This window comes from Mobula birostris, chromosome 28, assembly GCF_030028105.1.
Source record: "Mobula birostris isolate sMobBir1 chromosome 28, sMobBir1.hap1, whole genome shotgun sequence".
In the NCBI taxonomy this organism is placed as follows: domain Eukaryota; kingdom Metazoa; phylum Chordata; class Chondrichthyes; order Myliobatiformes; family Myliobatidae; genus Mobula; species Mobula birostris.
In genome coordinates, this window is record NC_092397.1 from 27,772,581 (window position 1) to 27,794,333 (window position 21,753).

Consider the following 21,753-nt stretch of genomic DNA (forward strand, 5'->3'; position numbering starts at 1 on the left):
CGTGGTAACCTGTTTAAATGACTATTACCCAATGGCACTTACATCCACAGTGATGAAGTGTTTTGACAGGCTGGTGTTGAAGCATATCAGCTCTTGTCTGAATGGTGACTTGGATCCTCTCCAATTCACCTGCCGAAGCAACAGCAGATGCTGTCTTGTTGTCTCTTCACACAACTCTGGAACATCTGGAGAGCAAAGATGCAAACATCTGGATGCCCTTTATTGATTACAGTTCAGCATTTAACACCATCATCCCCTCAAAGCTGATCAGTAAGCTCTCAGACCTGGGCCTCAATACCCCCTTGTGCAATTGGATCCTGGATTTTCTCAGGTGCAGATCCAAGTCAGTTCAGATTGGCAAAAACATCTACTCCACAATCTCTATCAGCACAGGAGCACCACAAGGAAGTGTGCTTGGCCCCCAGCTCTACTCACTTTACACCTATGACTGTGTAGCTGAGTACAGCTCCAACACCATATACAAGTTTGCTGATCACACCACAATCAAAGGTGGTGATGAATCAGCAAACAGGAGAGAGATTGAAAACTTTGCTGAGTGGTGTATTAACAACAACCCCTCACTCAATGTCAGTAAGACTAAGGGACGGATTGTACACTTTAGGAGGGAAAAACCAAAGGTCCATGAGCTAGTAATCAAAGGATGATCAGAGGTGGAGAGAGTCAGTAACTTTAAATTCCTGTGTGTCACTCACTCAGAGGACCTGCCCTGGACCCATCGCATAAATATAATTGTGAAGAAAGCACAACAGCACTCTACTTCCTCAGGATTCTGCGGAGGTTCAGCATGTCATTGAAAACCTTGGCAAACTTATATAAATGTGTGGTGGAAGGTGTGCTGACTGGCTGCATTACGGCCTGGTATAGGAACACCAATGCCTTTGAGTGGAAAATCCCACAAAGTGTAGTGGATTCGGCCCAGTATATCACAGGTAAAACCCTCACAACCACTGAGCACATCTACATGAAACATTACCATAGGAAAGCAGCGTCCATCAGCAAAGATCCTCACCACCTAGGCAATGATCTTTTCTCACTGTTACCATCAGGTAGAAGGTACAGGTACCTCAGGACTCGCCCCACCAGGTTCAAGAACAGTTACTACCCCTCAACCATCAGTGTCTTGAACAAAACACTCATGTCACCACTGTTATATCGTTATTTCATGCTTGTTATTTATTGCTATTTATTTCTCTGCATTTACACAATTTGTTTACAGTTTATAGTTCCTCATATTTACAGTTCACAGTTACTGTTCTATAGATTTGTTAAGATTGCCCGCAGAACAAGATTCTCGGGGTTGTCTGTGAGAATACATTTGAATTTGAACTTTGAACAATATGGTGACATATGCGCAGTGTGATAACAACTTACTTTGGATAAAATTTTGGCTTTGACAATATTTTTCCGTGATGCTCTTTTATCATGATCCAGTTCCAACATATTTCATCCAAAATTATAAAAAGATTATCCACACAAAAATATAGAAAATACAAACATGACATATTTATAAGATCGAAGAGCTAAATTACAATATGAATATTACTGTGTATAACATACTCAATTCCAGGGAATGGTGGAGTGGGTCACGTCCCTGGAAATCTCCCACTCCCCCCATTCTGTTTACAATGGTCGCAAGTTTTTCAGCCGCTCTGCTGATTGACAGCTCCCTCTGCCCCGCCTCCCCGGCTGCCGGGTCACTGTCACGTGACACGTTGTGATTGTTACCCCGTGACGCGCTGACGTCACAAAGCCCCACCTTTAGCGACGTCGTTTCCCGGGGAACGGGCCGTGGTGGGCGGTAAGTCCGGGGTGGTGGAGTCGGTCTCCACTTGTTGGGGTTTCGGCCTCTCCTCTTCCTGCCCGCGGAACAGTGAGTGTCTGTCAGCGCCTCACTGCACCGGCTCTCTGCCTCAGGTACAATATTTAAAACATATTTGCACAGTCACATGGATGGGAAAGGTTGAGAGGGATACGGGCCTAATGCAGGCAGATGGGCCGAGTTCAGGTCGACAACTTGGTCGGCGGGGATGAGTTGTACCGAAGGGACTGTTTCATTTCTGTATAAACCAGTGACTCTGTATTGGGAGGTTAAATCATGGCAGGATGTACACAGATTCCTGAGAAGTTTCTGCCCCCCTCCCCCACACCTCTCTGGTACTGATTTAGATACCAGTTATTCTCTGTGTGAAATATTTACCCCTCAGATCCCCTTTGAATCCGTCTTTAAACAGTTTTGTCCTATTCTAATGAGAGGCAGTTCTTTGACTGTCGAGGCAAGCAGAACACACAACCCTGTCTACCTGTGATGCCACGTACAGGGAACTGTGTAACAATATTAGAGGCACATGCACAGGGGCTTCAGTGAGCAAGGCCCAGAGGGATATGAAACTAATGCAGGAAAGTGGGATTAGTACAGCTGTGCATGATGGGGAGCATAAATGTGATGGGCCAGAGGGTCTGTTTCTATCCAGTACAACCCTGACCACAGCAGTCCTCCACTGCAGTGGGGTTTGTCACCTTCATTCTCAACTGTGAGCTTGTTCCACTGAACCCCTTATCCTCTGAGAAGACATTTGCACCCTCCCACCGTGACCAAGCTATCAGCCATCTCTCCTAATATCACCCAGAGTACTTCACCAAATTCCCATATAAAACTATTGTTACTGGTGCATAGGGAATGACAGCATTTTGGTAGCCTTTTGAGGGGGTTGGTTCAGTATTTGACCATTAATTCCTTTGTACAACAACAATCCCATCATACTGGGTACTGAATGTTTTAGGTATGACCATCCTGAAGTTCTGTGTTTCAGGTTCCCATTGCACTTTCACTGTCAGTGATTTCTGCATGTCCATACTGACCATCGAGAATCTGTCTCCACTAACTCAGAACTTGGTCTGTCTTCTACCCTGCCTTGGTGATTCAAATGCTCATCCAGATGCTCCTTAAATACCAGCCTGCATCACCCCTTCAGACTGTGTTCCAGATTGTAACCTCCCTCTGGGGAGAAAGGAAACATAGAAAACCTACAGCACAATGCAGGCCCTTCGGCCCACAAAGTTGTGCCAAACATGTAGCTACCTTTGAAATTACTAGGGTTACCCATAGCCCTCTGTCTTTCTAAGCTCCGTGTATCTATCCAAACGTCTCTTAAAAGACCCTATCGTATCAGCCTCCACCACCATTGCTGGCAGCCTATTCCATACACTCACCACTCTCTGCATTTAAAATAAAGAGAAAAAAACAACTTAACCTGACATCTCCTCTGTACCTACTCCCAAGCACCTTAAACCTGTGCCCTCTTGTGGCAGCCATTTCAGCCCTGGGAAAAATCCTCTGACTATCCACAGAGTCAATGCTCTCATCATCTTATACACCTCTATCAGGTCACCTCTCATCCTCTGTCGCTCCAAGGAGAAAAGGCCGAGTTCATTCTACCTATTCTCATAAGGCATGCTCCCCAATCCAGGTAACATCCTTGTAATTCTCCTCTGCACCTTTCTGTGGTTTCCACATCCTTCCTGTAGTGAGGTGACCAGAACTGAGCACAGTTCTCCAAGTGGGTCTGACCAAGGTCCTATCGAGCTGCAACATTACCTCTCGGCTCCTAAGTTCAATTCCACGATTGATGAAGGCCAATGAAGCGTATGCCTTCCTTACCACATAGTCAACCTGCGCAGCTGCTTTGAACGTCCTATGGACTCTGACCCCAAGATCCCTCAGGTCCTCTACACTGCCTTGGTCTTACCATTAATACTATATGCTGTCATCATATTTGACCTACCAAAATGAACCACTTCACACTTATCTGGGTTGAACTCCATCTGCCACTTCTCAGCCCAGTTTTGCATCCTATCAATGTTCCGCTGTAACCTCTGACAGCCCTCCACACTATTCACAACACCCCCAACCTTTGTGTCATCAGCAAACTTACTAACCCATCCCTCCACTTCCTCATCCAGGTCATTTATAAAAATCACAAAAATTAAGGGTCCCAGAACAGATCCCTGAGGCACACCACTGGTCACCGACCTCCATGCAGAATATGACCCGTTTACAATCACTCTTTGCCTTCTGTGGGCAAGCCAGTTCTGGATCCGCAAAACATTGTCCCCTTTGATCCCATGCCTCCTTACTTTCTCAGTAAGCCTTGCATGGGGTACCTTATCAAATGCCTTGCTGAAATCCATATGCACTACATCTACTGCTCTCCCTTCATCAATGTGTTCAGTCACATGCTCAAAAAATTCAATCAGGCTCGTAAGGCACAACCTGCCCTTGACAAAGCCATGCTGACTATTCCTAATCATATTATACCTCTCCAAATGTTCATAAATCCTGCTTCTCACGATCTTCTTCATCAGCTTACCAACCACTGAAGTAAGACTCACTGGTCAATAATTTCCTGGGCTATCTCTACTCCCTTTCTTGAATGAGGGAACAACATCCTCAGTCCTCCGGAACCTCTCCTGTCCCCATTGATGATGCAAAGATCATCGCCAGAGGCTCAGCAATCTCCTCCCTCGCCTCCCGCAGTATCCTGGGGTACATATCATCTGGTCCCGGCCTCTTATCCAACCTGATGCTTTCCAAAAGCTCCAGCATATCCACTTTCTTAATATCTACATGCTCAAGCTTTTCAATCCGCTGCAAGTCATCCCTACAATCATCGAGATCCTTTTCTGTAGTGAATATTGAAGTAATGTATTCATTAAGTACCTCTGCTATTTCCTCCGGTTCCATACACACTTTCCCACTGTCACACTTGATAGGTCCTATTCTTTCACGTCTTATCCTCTTGCTCTTCACATACTTGTAGAGTGCCTTGGGGTTTTCCTTAATCCTGCCTACCAAGGCCTTGTCATGGCCCCTTCTGGCTCTGCTAATTTCCTTCTTAAGCTCCTTCCTGTTAGCCTGACAATCTTCTAGATCTCTAACAGTACCTAGCTCTCTTAACCTTATGTAAGCTTTTCTTTTCTTCATGACTAGATTTACTACAACCTTTGTACACCACGGTTCCTGTACCCTACCATAACTTCCCTGTCTCATTGGAACGTACCTATGCAGAACTTCACACGAATATCCCCTGAATGTTTGCCACATTTCTTCCGTACCTTTCCCTGAGAACATCTGTTCCCAATTTAAGCTTCCAAGTTTCTGCCTGATAGCCTCATAATTCCCCTTACTCCAATTAAACACTTTTCTAACTTGTCTGTTCCTATCTCTCCCAATGCTATTGTAAAGGAAATAGAATTATGATCACTATCTCTAAAATGCTGTCCTGCTGAGAGAACTGACACCTGACCAGGTTCATTTCCCAATACCAAATCAAGTACAGTCTCTCCTCTTGTAGGCTTATCTACACATTGTGTCAAGAAACCTTCCTGAACACACCTAACAAACTCCACCCTATCTAAACCCCTTGCTCGGGGAAGATGCCAATCAATATTTGGGAAATTAAAATCTCCTACCGCGACAACTCTGTTGTTATTACTCGTTTCCAGGATCTCTTTCCCTATCTGCTCCTCGATATCCCTGTTACTATTGGGTGGCCTATGAAAACCACCCAGTAGAGTAATTGACCCCTTCCTGTTCCTAACCTCCACCCACAGAGACTCTGTAGACAATCCTCCCATGACGTCCTCCTTTTCTGCAGGCATGACACTATCTCTGATCAACAGTACCACGCCCCCACCTCTTTTGCCTTCCTCTCTGTCCTTCCTGAAACATCTGAAACCTGGCACTTGAAGTAACCATTCCTGTCCCTGAGCCACCCAAGTCTTTGTAATGGCCACCACATCATAGCTCCAAGTAGTGATACATGCTCTAAGCTCATCCGCTTTGTTCACAATACTCCCTGCGTTAAAATAGACACATCTCAAACCGTTGGTCTGAGCACGTACCTTCTCTATCACTTGCCTGTCCTCCCTCACACACCATCTCCAAGCTTTCTCTATTTGTAAGCCAACCGCCTCTTCCCCAGTCTCTTCAGTTCGGTTCCCACCCCCCAATAGTTCTAGTTTAAACTCTCCCCAGTAGCAAACCTCCCTGCCAAGATATTGGTCCCTGTGGGATTCAAGTGCAACTCATCCTTTTTGTACAGGTCACAACTGCCCCAAAAGAGGTCCCAATGATCCAGAAATCCCAATCCCTGCCCCCTGCTTCAATCCCTCAGCCACTCATTTATCCTCCAGCTCATTCTATTCCTATACTCACTGTCCCGTGGCACAGGCAGTAATCCCGAGATTACTACCTTTGCTCTCCTGCTTCTTAACTTCCTTCCTAACTCCCTGTAGACTGTGTTCAGGACCTCCACCCTTTTCCTACCTATGTCAGTTGTACCATTATGTACCATGACGTCTGGCTGTTCTCTATTCCACTGCAGGATATTTTGGACGCGATCTGAAACTTCCCGGACCCTGGCATCTGGGAGGCAAATTACCATCCGTGTTTCTTTCCTGCATTCACAGAGTGCCTAACTAAAGAGTCCCCTATCACTACGGCCTTTCTCTTCCTTTCCCTACCCTTCTGAGCCACAGGGCCGGGCTCTGTGCCGGTGGCTCGGCTGCTGTTGCTTCCCCCAGGTAGACTGTCCCACCCTGCCCCCCCCAACAGTTCTCAAACAGGAGTACTTATTGTTCAGGGGGACAGCCACAGGGCTACTCTCTGGTACCTGACTCTTCCCCTTCCCTCTCCTGACTCTTAACCACTTGTCTGTCTCCTATGGTCCCGGTGTGATCACCCTTCTATCACCTCGTCGCTGTCCCTGACCAGACAAAGGTTAACGAGCTGCAACTCCTGTTCCCTAACGCGGTCCCTTAGGAGCCGCAGCTCAACACACCGGGTGTGGATATTCCCGTCCACGAAGCTGGGAGACTCCAGAACTTTCCACATCTGACACCGAGCACAGAACACTGGTGTCACACACATACTTCCTTTCCGCAATTAACGCAGGTAAACCTACCTCGCCTCATTATCACCTAAGCCAGTTGAGCCAAAGCCCTCTCACTCTGCTGCCCGCTGGATATGGCGCTCTTCTTTTTAACCTTTTCCCGCTCTACTGGCTGATGTCACGCGCCTGTGCAGTCTTGCCTCTCTTTACTCCGAGTAGTAAAATACCTTCGGTCTGGAAATACTGAGCCGTTCCACTCGCAGCCTTCTTGCTTTTCCTCATCCTCTTTAAACCACACATTTCTCTCGTTAAACTTTTGTTGCACACACCTCATAATTGTCTGCATTAAATTCCATCTGCCATTGTAACAGCTGGACAACGTCCCATGTCAATATTTGCTAGCCTTTCTTGCTGTCCACTGCACCCCTAATCTTGGTGTTATCTGCAAACTTGCTGATCCAGTTTACCACATTCTCATCCAGATTGTTAATACAGATGGAAAACAGCAATGGACCCAGCACTGGGAAGTTTAAACAGGACAGGATGTACACAGTGAATGACAGGTTCCTGAGAAGTGTTCATGAACAGAGACTTTGTGTGTTTCTGCCTCCACCACCTCCTCTGGCAGGTCATTCAGGAGACCATCACTGATCCTTATCCCTCTCAAACCCCCCTCCCATAATCAAGAACATCCACATTAGATATACCCAGTGAATTGGCCACAGCCGTCTGTGGGGATGAATTCAGAGTCAGAACCAGAATCAGGTTTATTACCACCGGCGTGTGTCATGAAATTTGTTAATGTAGCAACAGCAGTTCAATGCAGTACATGATAATATAGAAAGAATAAATAAATTACAGTATGTGTGTGTATGGATATGTTTATTTTGTAGATTGAAAACAGTGCAAAAACAGAAATAACATATATAGAATACATCTAGAGCAGTTTTGTCTGTTTTAAATTGAGAAATCAAATGTCTTCAAACTCCTTGTGAAACATATCTGCTGTCATGCCTTCATTTTACTGTAGCTGCATCGATATGTTGGGACCAGGTTAGATCCTCGGAGATATTGATATCCAGGAACTTGAAATTGTTCACTCTCTCCACTTCTGATCCCTGTATGAGGATTGGTTTGTGTTCCCTCATCTTACCTTTCCTTCAATCAGCTCTTTTGTCGCACTGACATTAAGCACAAGGTTGTTGCTGCGACACCACTCAACTAGCTGGTGTATCTTGCTCCTGTAAGTCCTCTCCTCTCCATCTGAGATTGTACCAGCAATGGTTGTATCCAGCATATTTATGGACGGCTTTTGAGCTACGCTTAGTCGCACAGTCATGGGTAGAGGGGGAGTGGAGCAGTCGGCTAAGCACAATCCCTGAGGTGCACCAGTGTCAGTGTTGATCGTCAGCAAGGAGGAGATATTAATTTGAATTTGAATTGACTTTATTTCTTGTATCCTTCATGTACATGAGTAAAAATCTTTGTTACATCTCCGTCTAAATGTGCAATTTACAATCATAGTAATTTATATTAATTTATAATAAATAGAACAGCCAGTGTAACATAGAAATACACTCAAATCAGTGTGAGTTAATCAGTCTGATGGCCTGGTGGAAGAAGCTGTCCCGGAGCCTGTGTGTCCTGGCTTTTATGCTGCGGTCCTGTTTCCCGGATGGTTGCAGCTGGAATACATCGTGGTTGGAGTGACTCAGGTCCCCAGTGATCCTTCAGGCCCTTTTCTCACACCTTTTGTTGTAAGTGTCCTCAGTCATGGGAAGTTCACAACTACAGATACACTGGGCTGTCTGCACCACTCTCTGTAGAGTCCTGCGATTAACGGAGATGCAGTTCCCATACCAGGCAGTGATGCAGCCATTCAGGATGTTCTCAATTTTGCCCCTGTAGAAAGTTGTAAGGATTTGGGGGTTCCTAGCAAACTTCCTCACCCGTCTGAGGTGAAAGCGGCGCTGTTGTGCCTTTTTCACCACTCAGCTGGTGTGTGCAGACTGCGTGAAATCCTCGGGTATGCTGATGCTGAGGAACTTAAAGCTGTTTACCGTCTCAACCCCAGATCCACTGATGTCAATAGGGGTTAGCCCGTCTCCATTAATCCGCACAGATTGTGGTGTCCCGGTTAGGAAGTCGAGGTGCGAGTTGCAGAGAGACCAGGTTCTGCAGTTTATTAATCAGGACTGTGGGATTGGTGGTATTAAACACTGAGCTATAGTCAATGAACAACATCCTGTCACAGGCTGTGCAGATGCACTACCCCTTGGTATGGAAGTTTTACCTGATCTTTGTTCTAACAGGATGTCCTAGTATTCTGAGGCTGTGCCCTGTGATCCCAGACTGCCCCGCTATCGGAAACATCCTCCCCACTCCATTGTAGGTCTTTCTATTTTTGATAAGTTTCAATGAGATTCCCTCATTCTTCTAAAGTCTAGCAAGTACAGGCCGAGAGCCAGCAAACAATCCTTGTGCATTAACCCTTTTATTGCCAGGATCATTCTTGTGAACCTCCTGTGAACACGTACCTTTTTAGAGAAGGGGCCCAAAACAGTTCACAATACCAAGTGTGATCGGACCAATGCCTTATAAACTCTGAGCATTACATCCTCGCTTTTGTGTTGTAGTCTTCTTGAAATGAATGCTGACGTTGCATTTGATTTCCTTACCACCAAATCAACTGGCAAGTTTATCATTAGGAAATCCTGCACATCGGAGACGTGCCTGACCCCAGTACCCGGGAGGGGGCACCCCACCGTGGCATCTCTCTTGCTGCCACAGAATCTCCTGCACATCCCCTGTACTGTGAGTCTGTTGTCATCACTGCTGTGATTGACCTTTCCTCCCGCGGAGCATCGGACCGGGGTGTCAGTATCACTGACGTGACGGGCTGCTGTTCTCTGGTTTGTCATCCTCCCAGGGGTATCCAAAGGAGTGTACTTGTTGCTGAGGGTCACAGCCACAGGGAGACATTGCACTGTCTGTCTCTTCCCCTTTCCAGTCGTGGTAGTCACCAAACTATTTGCAGCCTGACCTCAGGTTTGACCAACCCACTGAATCTCTGGTCTCAGCATCCCGGAAACTCTGGGTCTGTCCATCTCCAGCACCATTCCCACTTCTAGTGGTCACCCTCATGCATTAATCCTTTTATTGCCAGGATCATTTGTGGCACCTTGTCAAAGAAAGCCTTTTGAAAGTCCAAATATATGACATCAGTGCATCCCCTTTATCCATCCTGCATGTAATCTCCTCAAAGTATTCCAACAGGTTCATCAGGCAAGACTTTCCCTTAAGGAAACCGTGCTGACTTTGTCCTTTCTTGTCCTGTGTTTCCAATACTCTTCAATAATTGACTCCGGTATCTTCCCAACCACTGAGGTCAGTCTAACTGGTCTATATTTCCCTTTCTGCTGCCTTGCTTTGTTAAATGCCTTCCCTTTTGGTTTTACATTAGCTTTGATTTCCTTGTCAGCCGCGGTTGTACTATTTTGCCATTTGAGTATTTATTTGTTTTTGGAATACATTCATCCTGCACCTCCCTCATTCTCCCCAGAAACTGTTACTTCTCTGCTGCCATCCCTGCCAGCATCTCCTTCCAATTTATTTTAGCCAACTCTTCTCTCAAACCACTGTAACTGCCTTTACTCCACTGAAACACTGCTGTGTCAGACTGTACTTTCTCCCTGTCCAATTTCAAGCTGAACTCAATGATACTGAGATCACTGCCTCCTAAGGGTTCTTTTACCTTCAGCTCCCTAATCACCTCCAGTTTATTCAATAACACACAATCCAGTATAGCTGTTCCCCTAGTAGCCCAATGACAAACTGCTCTAAAAAGCCATCTGTTCAGCATTCAGCAAACTCACTCTCTTCAGATCTATTTCCAACCTGATTTTCCCAATCGACCTGCATGTTAAAATCTCCCATGACTCTGATGAAATCTCCCCTTCCACAACATTGCCCTTTTGACCTGCCTTTTCTATTTCCTGTTGTAATCTGTGGTCCACATACCAGCAACTGTTGGGAGGCCTGTAAACAACTACCATCAAAGTCTTTTTTACACTTGCAGTTTTTAAATTCAACTCACAATGATTCAACATCTTCCGATCCTGTGTCACATCTTTCTACTGATTTGTTACCATTCTTTACCAGCAGAGCCACGCCATCCCCATTGCCTACCTTCCTATCCCTCTGATACGTGTAACCTGGGGCATTTAGCTCCGAACTAGAAACATCCTTCAGCCGTGATTTAGTGATGGTCACAACATTAAACATGACAATCTGTAATAGGGCAATAAGATTATCCACCTTATTTCTTACACTCCGTGTATTGAGATATAACAGTTTGAGTTCTGCATTTGCTACCCTTATTGATTCTGCATTCCTCATGCACTGATGCTCATCCTGCTGGCTGCAGTTATGTCCTATCATCTGCCTGCCCTTCCTGACAGTGTGACTGCATGCGATCTTTGCTTTTTTACCATCTGTCCTATCCTGCATCCTTTCACACCAGTTCCCATGCTCCTGCCAAATTAATTTAAACCCTCCCCAACCGCTCTAACAAACCAGCAGTATGCCCACAAGAAAACTAATCTCAGGGTTGTATATGGTGACAGAAATGTATTTTGATAATACATTTACTTTCAGCTTTGAACTTTGTAGTAGAGAGCTGGGTGTTGTACTGGTCTGTGTCCTCACTGGCCGGTGTTGTGCTCTGGCAGCTCAGTGTACTTGGTATATAGTGTCAGTGTTTCGACAGAAGTGTGTCCTTATTACACAATTGATCTTGTCCATCCTGGAGTTTGGTAGATTCACTGGCGACCAGAGTGATTTTTTTCAGACTATTATTGGGCGGAGAATCATTCTGTGATCGTCGAGACTATTTGACCCATCAAATTTATACCAACTCCTGCTACAACATTTCCACAATCCCATTCCCCACTGTACCCACAGCTCTGCAGGTCATTTCCCCTGAAGGACTTGTCTAATTCCTCTCAGAACACTGGTTGTTCCTGCCACCACTCTGCTGAGTCCCATATTTCTCAAGGTGAAGTCAAGAATGTCCCTCTCCCTGGTGGACGACATATTGTTTCAGGAAACCTTCCTGAACACAAATAATGCTCCATCCAAGCCTCGGTGCAAGGGAGTCCCAGTTACTCTGGGGAGGTTATTCACTCACCAAATCTACTCTGTAGTTTTTACATCAGTCCATAACCTGCCGACATATCTGTTCCTCTCTTACTGGCTGTTGTGAGGCTTCCAGTATAATCCTAGCACGGAGATTGCTCCTTTCTTATTCCTGAACTCTACCCACATTGTCTGACTGGAGGAGCCTCCAGGGTGACCTTGACCTTGTGACATTCTGCCTGATCAGCCGTACAGATCCCCAACCTCATTCACCTCCCTCTGGACTGCCTGAATCATCTGAATCCTGGAATGTTTCACTACCAGTCTTGCCCTTCTCTCAGCTGGATCTCTGTAAACATAAAATACTCTGCAGATGCTGGGGTCAAAACGAAAAGTCACTGTTTTGGGCCGGAACTGTAATACCTTTTTTATTTATTTCCTCGCTAGCAGGTGGCACTGGGATTATCCCCACCCCCACCACAGAGTTTCTACTTAACTTTTCCTCAACTCCCTAAGTTCTTTTTGCAGGACTTGTCTCTTTTGTTAGAGCCAATATGGACCACGACCTCTGGCTGCTCACCCTGCCCTTTCAGAATGGCCTGTACTTTTTCAGTTCCATCCTCGACCCTGGTACCAGGGAGGTAATGCATCATCCTGCAGTCTGTCTCCTTACCACAGATACACCTGTCTGTGACCCCGGCTAAAGACTCCCCTGTCACTGAGGCTCACCGAGAACACAGAACAGTACAGCACAGGAACAGACCCTTCTTCCCATGATGTCTGTGCTGAACACGATGCCAAATGAAACTAAATCTCTTCTGCCTGCTTATAATTCATGTGCTTAAATTCTCTGAATATTCATGGACTTGTCTAAAACCCTGTTAAATGTCATTATCATATCTGCTTCCACCACTCCCCAAGGCAGCCCATACCCGGCCCTCACCACTCTCTGTACAAAAACAGAAATCTTACCTGCCCTAACGTCCACCTTTAAATTTTCACCCTGGCATTTTAAAGCTGCACCTTCTCATATTTGATATTTCTACCCTGGCAAGATGATTCTGCCTGTTTACCTTGTCTACACCTCTCATAGTTTTATAAACTTCTGTCAGGTCTCCCCTCAGTCTCCTTCACTCCAGGGAAGACAGTCCCAGTCGGTCTGATCTTTCCTTGTAACTCAAGCCCCGCAGTCCAGGTAACATTCCTGTGAATTGTTTCTGCACCTTTCCAGCTTAATCACATCCTTCCTCTCATGTGACCAGAACTGCACAGGGTACTCCTGGTGTGGTGTCATTATTGATATGTACAACTGTAATGTGATGACCCAACTCCTCTCATAGCCTTTGCCGATGAAGACAAGCATGTCGTGTTCCTTCTTCACCACCGTGTCTACCTGTGTTGGCACTTTCAGGGAATTGCTTACCTGTGCCCCAGGTTTCTCTTTCATCAACACTCCTCAGGACCCTCCATTCAATGGGTACATCCTGACTTGCTTTAACTTCCCAAAATCCATCATTGTGCACTTGTCTGTCACGGTAACAACACTTCTCTGTTTCTCTGCACCAACACCCCAGCAGTAAATGTCAATGAACCATTCACCTCTGAACCTTGGTCATATATGGTTTTATGAACCACTCACTGCTCCCGTCTCTATTTTGTTGTGTAGTTCAGCACCTTGACCCCTCTCTATTTCTCTCGTTTACAATTTATCTCCACATAAATCACAGTCTGACTTTTGATTCCTCCTACCATTCTACATGCCATCACACTTCACCACATTAAACTCCATTTACCAAGTATTCTACTCACCAGCTTCTTCTTATCCTGTTGGAGAGATGAAATGTCCAATCACATCATGTCCCCCACCACATTCCCTGTCATTGACCTCCCTCCTCTGGGTCATTAATATCAATAATAAATCATTGTCGATCCAGAACTGGTCGCTGGGACACTCCACTAGTAATATCATCCCAGTCTGAAACAGACCTGTTATTCTGTCTCAGTATGATGACCAGTCTTCAGTCAGTATTAACACACTTCCTTCCCAGTACTGAGCTCTGGTCTTGTGCACCAGCCTTACATGTGGCACCTTGGCAAATGGCTCCCGAAAATCCAAGAACACCGCTTCTCCAACTTCCCCTGTAAAGTCTCAAATCTCTGGTATGTTTGTCAAACATGACTGAACGTTCAGCAACCCAGGTTACAGGGTCTAAGACCAGGTTCCAGATGGACAGGGTGGTGAAGAGGCTTTTGGAACACTGGCCTTCAGTCAGGGCACCGAATATAGAAGCTGGGATGAAATGTTGCAGTTGTCCAACACGTTGGTTTGGCCGCATTTCGCAAATAGTGTTTAGTTTTAGTGACCCTGCTGTCTGACAGACACCATTAAGCTGGGAAGAGAGCAGAGGAGGTTTACGAGGATGTTGCTGGATCTTGAAGGACTGATTTGTGGAAAGCGTTTTGGTCAATTTTCCCTGGAATGTTGGAGAATGAGTAATGATATTGCAGAGGTGTAAAAAATAATAAGGGGCCTGAGTTGGGTCAAAGATAACAATCATTTTGCCAGTGTTGGGGAATCAAGAACTGGAGGGCATTGGTTTAAGATGAGATTTAATAGGAACCTGAAGGGCAACTTTTCCAGTTGGTGGTGGTGAGGGGGTTACAGACCACGAACTCAGATGGAAACTTTGGTCATCGTGGACAATTTAAGCTGAAGGTCTTGTTTCTGTGCTGTGTGAATCTGACTGTAAACCCTGTTGACTTAGTTCAATGACATTAAACTTTTCGAAATGATTTGCTATTTCTTGATAGATTATCGACTCCAGTACCTGAAGTGAAGTTAACAGGACTACAGTTACCTTCCACCATTCTTCAACAATGGTTTTCAACTAACTGGGACCTTTCTGTAACAGTGAGTTTTGACAGACTTCAATGTCTCTCCTTTCTCTCCAGACTTTAGTGCAGGTCGTTGGGACCTGGTAATGTTTGCTTTTAGTCCCATTAGTTTCTCCCTGGAGACGGCGGTTGTTACACATTATGGCACAATATTGAAATGTCACCATCAGATATCTGTGGGATGTTTTCTGTGTCCCCACTGTGAACACTAACTCCTTGTCGGTCTGATGGTCTGATGTTCAGTGCAGACTGGCAATCCTGCGACACCGCTGGTGCTTGACTCCATCGGTCTCCGCTGTTGCTCTGGAATCATCATCTCCTGCATGGGCAACTGCTTGCTTTACGTATCGTACGTCCCCGACTTGCTTTACGTTTCGTACGTCCCCGACTTGCTTTACGTTTCGTACGTCCCCGACTTGCTTTACGTTTCGTACGTCCCCGACTTGCTTTACGTTTCGTACGTCCCCGACTTGCTTTACGTATCGTACGTCCCCGACTTGCTTTACGTATCGTACGTCCCCGACTTGCTTTACGTTTCGTACGTCCCCGACTTGCTTTACGTTTCGTACGTCCCCGACTTGCTTTACGTATCGTACGTCCCCGACTTGCTTTACGTATCGTACGTCCCCGACTTGCTTTACGTTTCGTACGTCCCCGACTTGCTTTACGTTTCGTACGTCGCCGACTTGCTTTACGTTTCGTACGTCGCCGACTTGCTTTACGTTTCGTACGTCGCCGACTTGCTTTACGTTTCGTACGTCGCCGACTTGCTTTACGTTTCGTACGTCGCCGACTTGCTTTACGTTTCGTACGTCGCCGACTTGCTTTACGTTTCGTACGTCGCCGACTTGCTTTACGTTTCGTACGTCGCCGACTTGCTTTACGTTTCGTACGTCCCCGACTTGCTTTACGTTTCGTACTTCCCCGACTTGCATATCGATTTCCACAGCTAGGGCGCAATATCCATGGTCGACCCTGACCAGCGGAGAGCCATCACCAACATGTTTGCATGTGGCCTCCTCTACTGCTACGACGAAGCCAAGTACAGGTTAGCCAAACAACACCTCATATTCTGACTGTGCAGCCTCCAATCTTGATAGAATGAACATTGATTTCTACCAATTCCGGATATCACTACACTCTGTTTTCCTCACCCCCACTTCTTTTCCCCCATTCTGATACCATTTAACCCCTTCACCTCTCTTCACACACCCTCATGACCTGGCCATCAACTCTGTCTGGTTCTCCACCTCCTTCGTGTCATCCCATGGTCCAAAGTTCTCTCCTATTGGATTCCTTTCTCTTCATCGCTTTGCCTTTTCTGCCTGTCACCCAGCTCCTCAGATCATCATCCCTCCACAAACCACACGTTCCCTAAGGATGAGCTGTACCTAATGCAATCTGCAAGAGAACTGAGACTTCAGAAAAGATTTGTTTTCCAGCAAGACAATGACTGCGAGCTTAAAACCAAAGCTGCACAGGAATGCCTTAAGACAACACAGTTCATGTCCTGGTGTGGCCAAGTCAGAGTCCAGGCCTCAGTCTGTGGCTGGACTTGAAAAGGGCTGTTCACTCATAAACTCTGTGCATTCTGACAGACCTTGAGCAGTTTTGTAAGGAAGAATGGGAAAAATTGCAGTGTCCAGATGTGCAAAGCTGATAGTGACCTATCCACATAGACTCATGGTTGTAATTGCTGCCAACGGTCCATCGACTAAATACTGACTTGAAGGAGGTGAATACACCTACCTGCACAGGGTCCATTCCCTGTACGTTATATTACATGACACCCTTACTCTTATGTTTAACACCCTGACCAGTGGAAACCAGCATTCTGCACACCTTATCCCGCTGTGTAGCCACATTCAGTGAACTATGTGCCTGGATCCCAAGATCACTCTTTACACCAATGCTGTGAAGGGGTCAGACATTAACATTATACTTTCTTCTTTCATTTGACCTCCCAAACTGCAACGCCACATTCCCTCCCAGATTAAATTCCTTCTGCAGCTACTCTGCATATCTGTTTGTGATCTGTATCCCACTGTGTGCATTGATCAATATCTACACTGTCCACAATTCCACCTATCTTGCTGTCACCTGTAGACTTGTAAACCGCCCATCAACATTTTCATCCAAACATCGATATATATCAGAAACAACATAATTCCCAGCATCAATCCTTGTGGATCACCACTGCTCACAGACTTCCAGCCCTACTTAGCCTTCTATGAGAAAGCCATTTCTGAATTGAAATTGCAATTTATATTGAATCCCACTGCTCTTTTTCAAATGCCTTACTGAGGTTTATGCGGATCATGTCCACAGCCTTGCCCTCATCAAGCACCAAGATGTTGGGTCTTATTCTTTTCACATTATATGTCAATGATTTGGATGATGGAATTCATGAATTTATTGCAAAATTTGCAGATGATATGAAGAGACAGGTGGAGGTGCAGGTATTTTTGAGGAAATAGGGAAGGACAGACAGATGAAGAGAATGGGCAAAGAAGTGGCAGATGGAATACAGAATTGGGAAGTGTATGGTCATGCACTTTGGTTGAAGAAATAGTAGGGTTGATTATTTTCTAAATGGAGAGAAGATACAAAAAATTGAGGTACAAAGGGATTTGGGAGTCATTGTGCAGGATTCTCTACAGGCTAATTTGCAGGTTGGGTCTCTGCTGAGAAAGGCAACTGTGATGTTAGCATTCATTTCAAGAGGACTGGAATATAAAAACAAGACTGTAATGTTGAGACTTTATGAAGTACTGGCAAAGTCTCACTTGGAGTATTGGGAGCAGTTTTGGGCCCTGTATGGAAGGATGAGCTGAAACTGGATGGGTTTCAAACGAGATTCTCTGAAATGATTCCAGGATCAAACAGCTTGTCATATGAAGAACATTTCATGGCTCTGGGCCTTTTATTCACTGGAATTGAGAACAATGAGGGATGACTAATTGAAACCTATCACTGTGATAAAGTTGATGTGGAGAGGATGGGAGTGTCTAAGACCAGAGGACACAGCCGCAGAATAGAGGAGCATCCTTTTAGAATGGAGATGAGGAGGAATTTCTTTAGAGAGAGTGGTGAATCTGTGGAATTCGTTGTCACAGGCAGCAGCTGTGGAGGCCAAGGTATATTTAAGGTAGAGATCGATAGATTCTTGATTGGTCAGAGCATGAAGGGACACATGGAGAAGGCAGGAGATTGGGGCTGAGAGGAAAAATGGATCAGCCACAATGAAATGTCAGAGCAGACTCGATGGGCCAAATGGTCTAATTCTACTCCTATACCTTAGTCTCTGTCATCACCTCACAAACCTCGAGCAACTTTGTCAAGCATGATCTGCCCACACAAAACCATGCTGATTGTCCCTAAGCAGGCCATGCCTTTGCAAATGTGCATAAATCCTGTACCTCAATATTTAACTCTGACCTGGTGGTCTTTAAACAACTCCCACGTGTGGCTGCTCCCAATCAATGCCCCTTGGCTTCTGTCTTACTACGTCCTAACTTGCCCTCCTGCAATTTAGTACCTTCTTACAAGATCTAATTTTATTCTTACTCATAACTAAGAAAAATATAAGATCCCAAAATTTTCACTGAGTCTTGGCTGTCTCCTGGTCTGGTTCATTTCCCAAAACTAATTCCCACATGTTCTCAACTCTGGTTGGGCTCGACATAATGTTTCAAAATTTCCTCAGATTCACTAAAGAAATCTTGCGCTTCTTAGTATTGAGCAAATTCCAGTGAATTCTAGGGAAGATAAAGTCCCCCCACTGGTTATTGTGGGGCCAGTGCAAACATCCCAGCAGTGTAACTGCAGATTGCCTCTGTAAATGAACCTTCCAGTTTGCAGTGACATTCCCAGTGGGGTAACCTCTGCATCTTTTAACCCCCCCTCCCACCCCCACTCACATGTAAAACAATCAAACCCAGGAATGTTGAGCTGCCAGCCCTGTCCGTCCGACAACATAAAACTCCTAATGTTGAAATAAACTCATTTCAGCCCAGCAATCCCACCATGTTTATTAGCCTGACATTGGCTCTCGTTCTTTTCAGACTGTCTTGTCAGACATACATTCTCCCACTTGCTACTCCAGTTCAAACTCTGCCAAGTGACACCATCAAACCTCCTGGTGAAGGTATTGGTTCAAATGCAAATGGTCTTGTTTGTCCCGGTCTCCCAGCTGCCTGGACCACCCATGAATCCATGAATCTGAAAACCTCCCTCCTGCATCAGTTCCTCAGCAACATATTAAACTGCGCGAAATATCGATTTCTCACCACACTAGCGCATGGTTTTGGTCACAATTCCGCGATTACAATCCTGGAAGTCCTGCTTTTTTTTAACCTAGTTCTCTAAAACCACTGTATAGGACTTAACATCCCTGCTCATTTAAACCCTTCCGTGTAGCACGAAGAAGGCTCCCCGGAAACATATTGGCTCCCCTCCTCCTTGGACCCGTCTCTCGTTTCCCTTGAGACCCAAAGATCCTTGTACCTGAAGAACCACCCACCTCGCACCAGCTCCTCAGCCACCCCTTTACCTGGGCTTTAGAAGGCGCCAGAAGCGCGGTCTATATATCTGGTTATGTATCCTGTTCCTGTATGTGACCAGTCTTTCATTTCCCTGACGACCCAGAGGAACAATTGTTCTAATGAATCAACCCTCTCATCACTGGAAGTGACTGCACCCTCGCCCACCAACTGCTGTGTGTGAGGGCGCTGACACTGGTCATGGGGCCGGGAGGGACAGACCGAGGTCCTCGGGGATTTGTAGAATGGAAAAGCACTTCCTTTAATTTAAAGCAGGAGAATCGGCAAATTCCCAGAAAACCCATAGTATGTACGTGGTGTGTGAGGGAGTTTTGTTTTTCGCTGGAGCGCTTTGTGTCGGATGAATCGTTGGAAATTGGCGGTTGTGGTAAAGTGAAGGCGGAGCTGGACGATGAGAGGCCGCTCTCGGCTCTGTCCGTCACTCTGACTCTGTCTCCTCCCCTCCCCGCCTCTGTCTCTCTGCGCGTTTCTCGGGCAGGTCGGGGCGCTGTGTATAAAAGGAGATAGCAGCAGGCAGTTTGTCAGTGAGCAGCGACTTGAGTGAAGCAGCATCATGTCTGGCAGAGGGAAAGGAGGCAAAGGACTGGGCAAAGGCGGAGCCAAGCGGCACCGTAAAGTGCTCCGTGATAACATCCAGGGCATCACCAAACCGGCCATCCGCCGTCTGGCTCGCCGTGGCGGCGTCAAGCGGATCTCGGGTCTGATCTACGAGGAGACCCGCGGGGTGCTGAAGGTTTTCCTGGAGAATGTGATCCGGGATGCGGTCACCTACACTGAACACGCCAAGCGCAAGACGGTCACTGCCATGGATGTGGTGTACGCTCTGAAACGCCAGGGCCGCACTCTCTATGGCTTCGGCGGCTGAAAAACTCCCACTTCCTCCCGAGCACGAAACAAAGGCTCTTCTAAGAGCCACCCACCGCCTCACAGACGGAGCCGTATCCACAGACTTTTAATTATTTTTTATCGATACGTTCAGTTCAGTTGCATTTGAAACAGATTGATCGATTCTGCTTGAAACATACTGCAATTTTGCCTTTCCAGTCAGTGATTACCGCAAAACCTGCATTAGGATCGATTTTAATCCTCTATCAGTTTCGAACAGAAATCAGTTCACTCGTTTAGAGAACGATTCTGCAGTTGTGAATTTAAATCTTAACTGAGGAAATTAGATATTAAATTTATTAAACGAAACTGAATTTGTATAATTCGTCATACAATTAATTGTAAATAAAATGTAATCAAGCACCGTTGCTGGATGGTCTTCAATTGCCAGGCGATTTTAAATTAATCCGGCGCCAATCACTCTGCATGAATGAAGTCCGACCGCTCGGCAAATTTTTATTTGTCGTAAATTTTTATTTGCCGCCAGCCTACAGGAAATGAATCAACCAATCGCAGTAAGGAACCTTAATAGACACCTGGTTCAGCCAATCAGAGGTGATGGGCAGACCCTTTCCAAAAGTATAAAATCCTGTCCCGAAGCACGCTTCGTCTATCTTGTTCCTGTATTTCAGCCCGTGTTGTCGGTTCTGAAGGAGAATGGCCCGCACCAAGCAGACAGCGCGTAAATCGACCGGAGGGAAAGCTCCTCGCAAACAGTTGGCGACCAAAGCGGCGCGGAAGAGCGCTCCAGCCACCGGCGGAGTGAAGAAGCCTCATCGCTACCGGCCTGGCACCGTGGCTCTGCGGGAGATCCGGCGCTACCAGAAATCCACCGAGCTGCTCATCCGCAAACTTCCCTTCCAGCGCCTGGTGCGGGAGATCGCTCAGGACTTCAAAACCGATCTGCGGTTCCAGAGCTCGGCCGTCATGGCCCTACAGGAGGCCAGCGAGGCTTACCTGGTCGGGCTGTTTGAGGACACTAACCTGTGCGCCATCCACGCCAAGCGAGTCACCATCATGCCCAAGGACATCCAGTTGGCCCGCCGCATCCGCGGGGAGCGCGCCTGAACCCAGCCTCCACAACAAGCACAAGAAAAGGCTCTTTTAAGAGCCACTACCACAGCAAAGGAAAGGGCTGTCGCTTGCTGATTATTGTAGTGACGATCTGCCTTCCTGATGGGGTTGTTCGGTTTCGCATTAACTGACCGCAATCATCAGCTGTTCTGTGCCGACAGGTTAATTCAGCAAGAGACAGGAGATGAACGCGCTCCCTCCCTGTCAGGGTCTCACCTGGCCCTTCACTTCTCCCACAAACCTGGCATGTACAGCTGCTGCGGCTGTTACCGTTTTGTTTGCTTTCGACA

At 46.3% G+C, this 21,753-nt stretch overlaps 2 protein-coding genes across 2 annotated transcripts in view; both read left to right on the plus strand.

Moving 5' to 3' along the window:
* LOC140188910 (uncharacterized) overlaps positions 1 to 21,753 on the plus strand; it is an 838,801-nt gene that overhangs the window by 269,070 nt on the left and 547,978 nt on the right. The gene's annotated exons all lie outside the window — the stretch shown is intronic.
* Positions 1,803 to 21,648, plus strand: LOC140188911 (histone H3). Its single transcript, XM_072245565.1, has 3 exons — positions 1,803 to 1,935; positions 14,859 to 14,958; positions 21,022 to 21,648. Exon 3 carries the CDS (start codon positions 21,047 to 21,049, stop codon positions 21,455 to 21,457), a length of 411 nt encoding a protein of 136 aa, XP_072101666.1. The 5' UTR covers positions 1,803 to 1,935; positions 14,859 to 14,958; positions 21,022 to 21,046; the 3' UTR covers positions 21,458 to 21,648.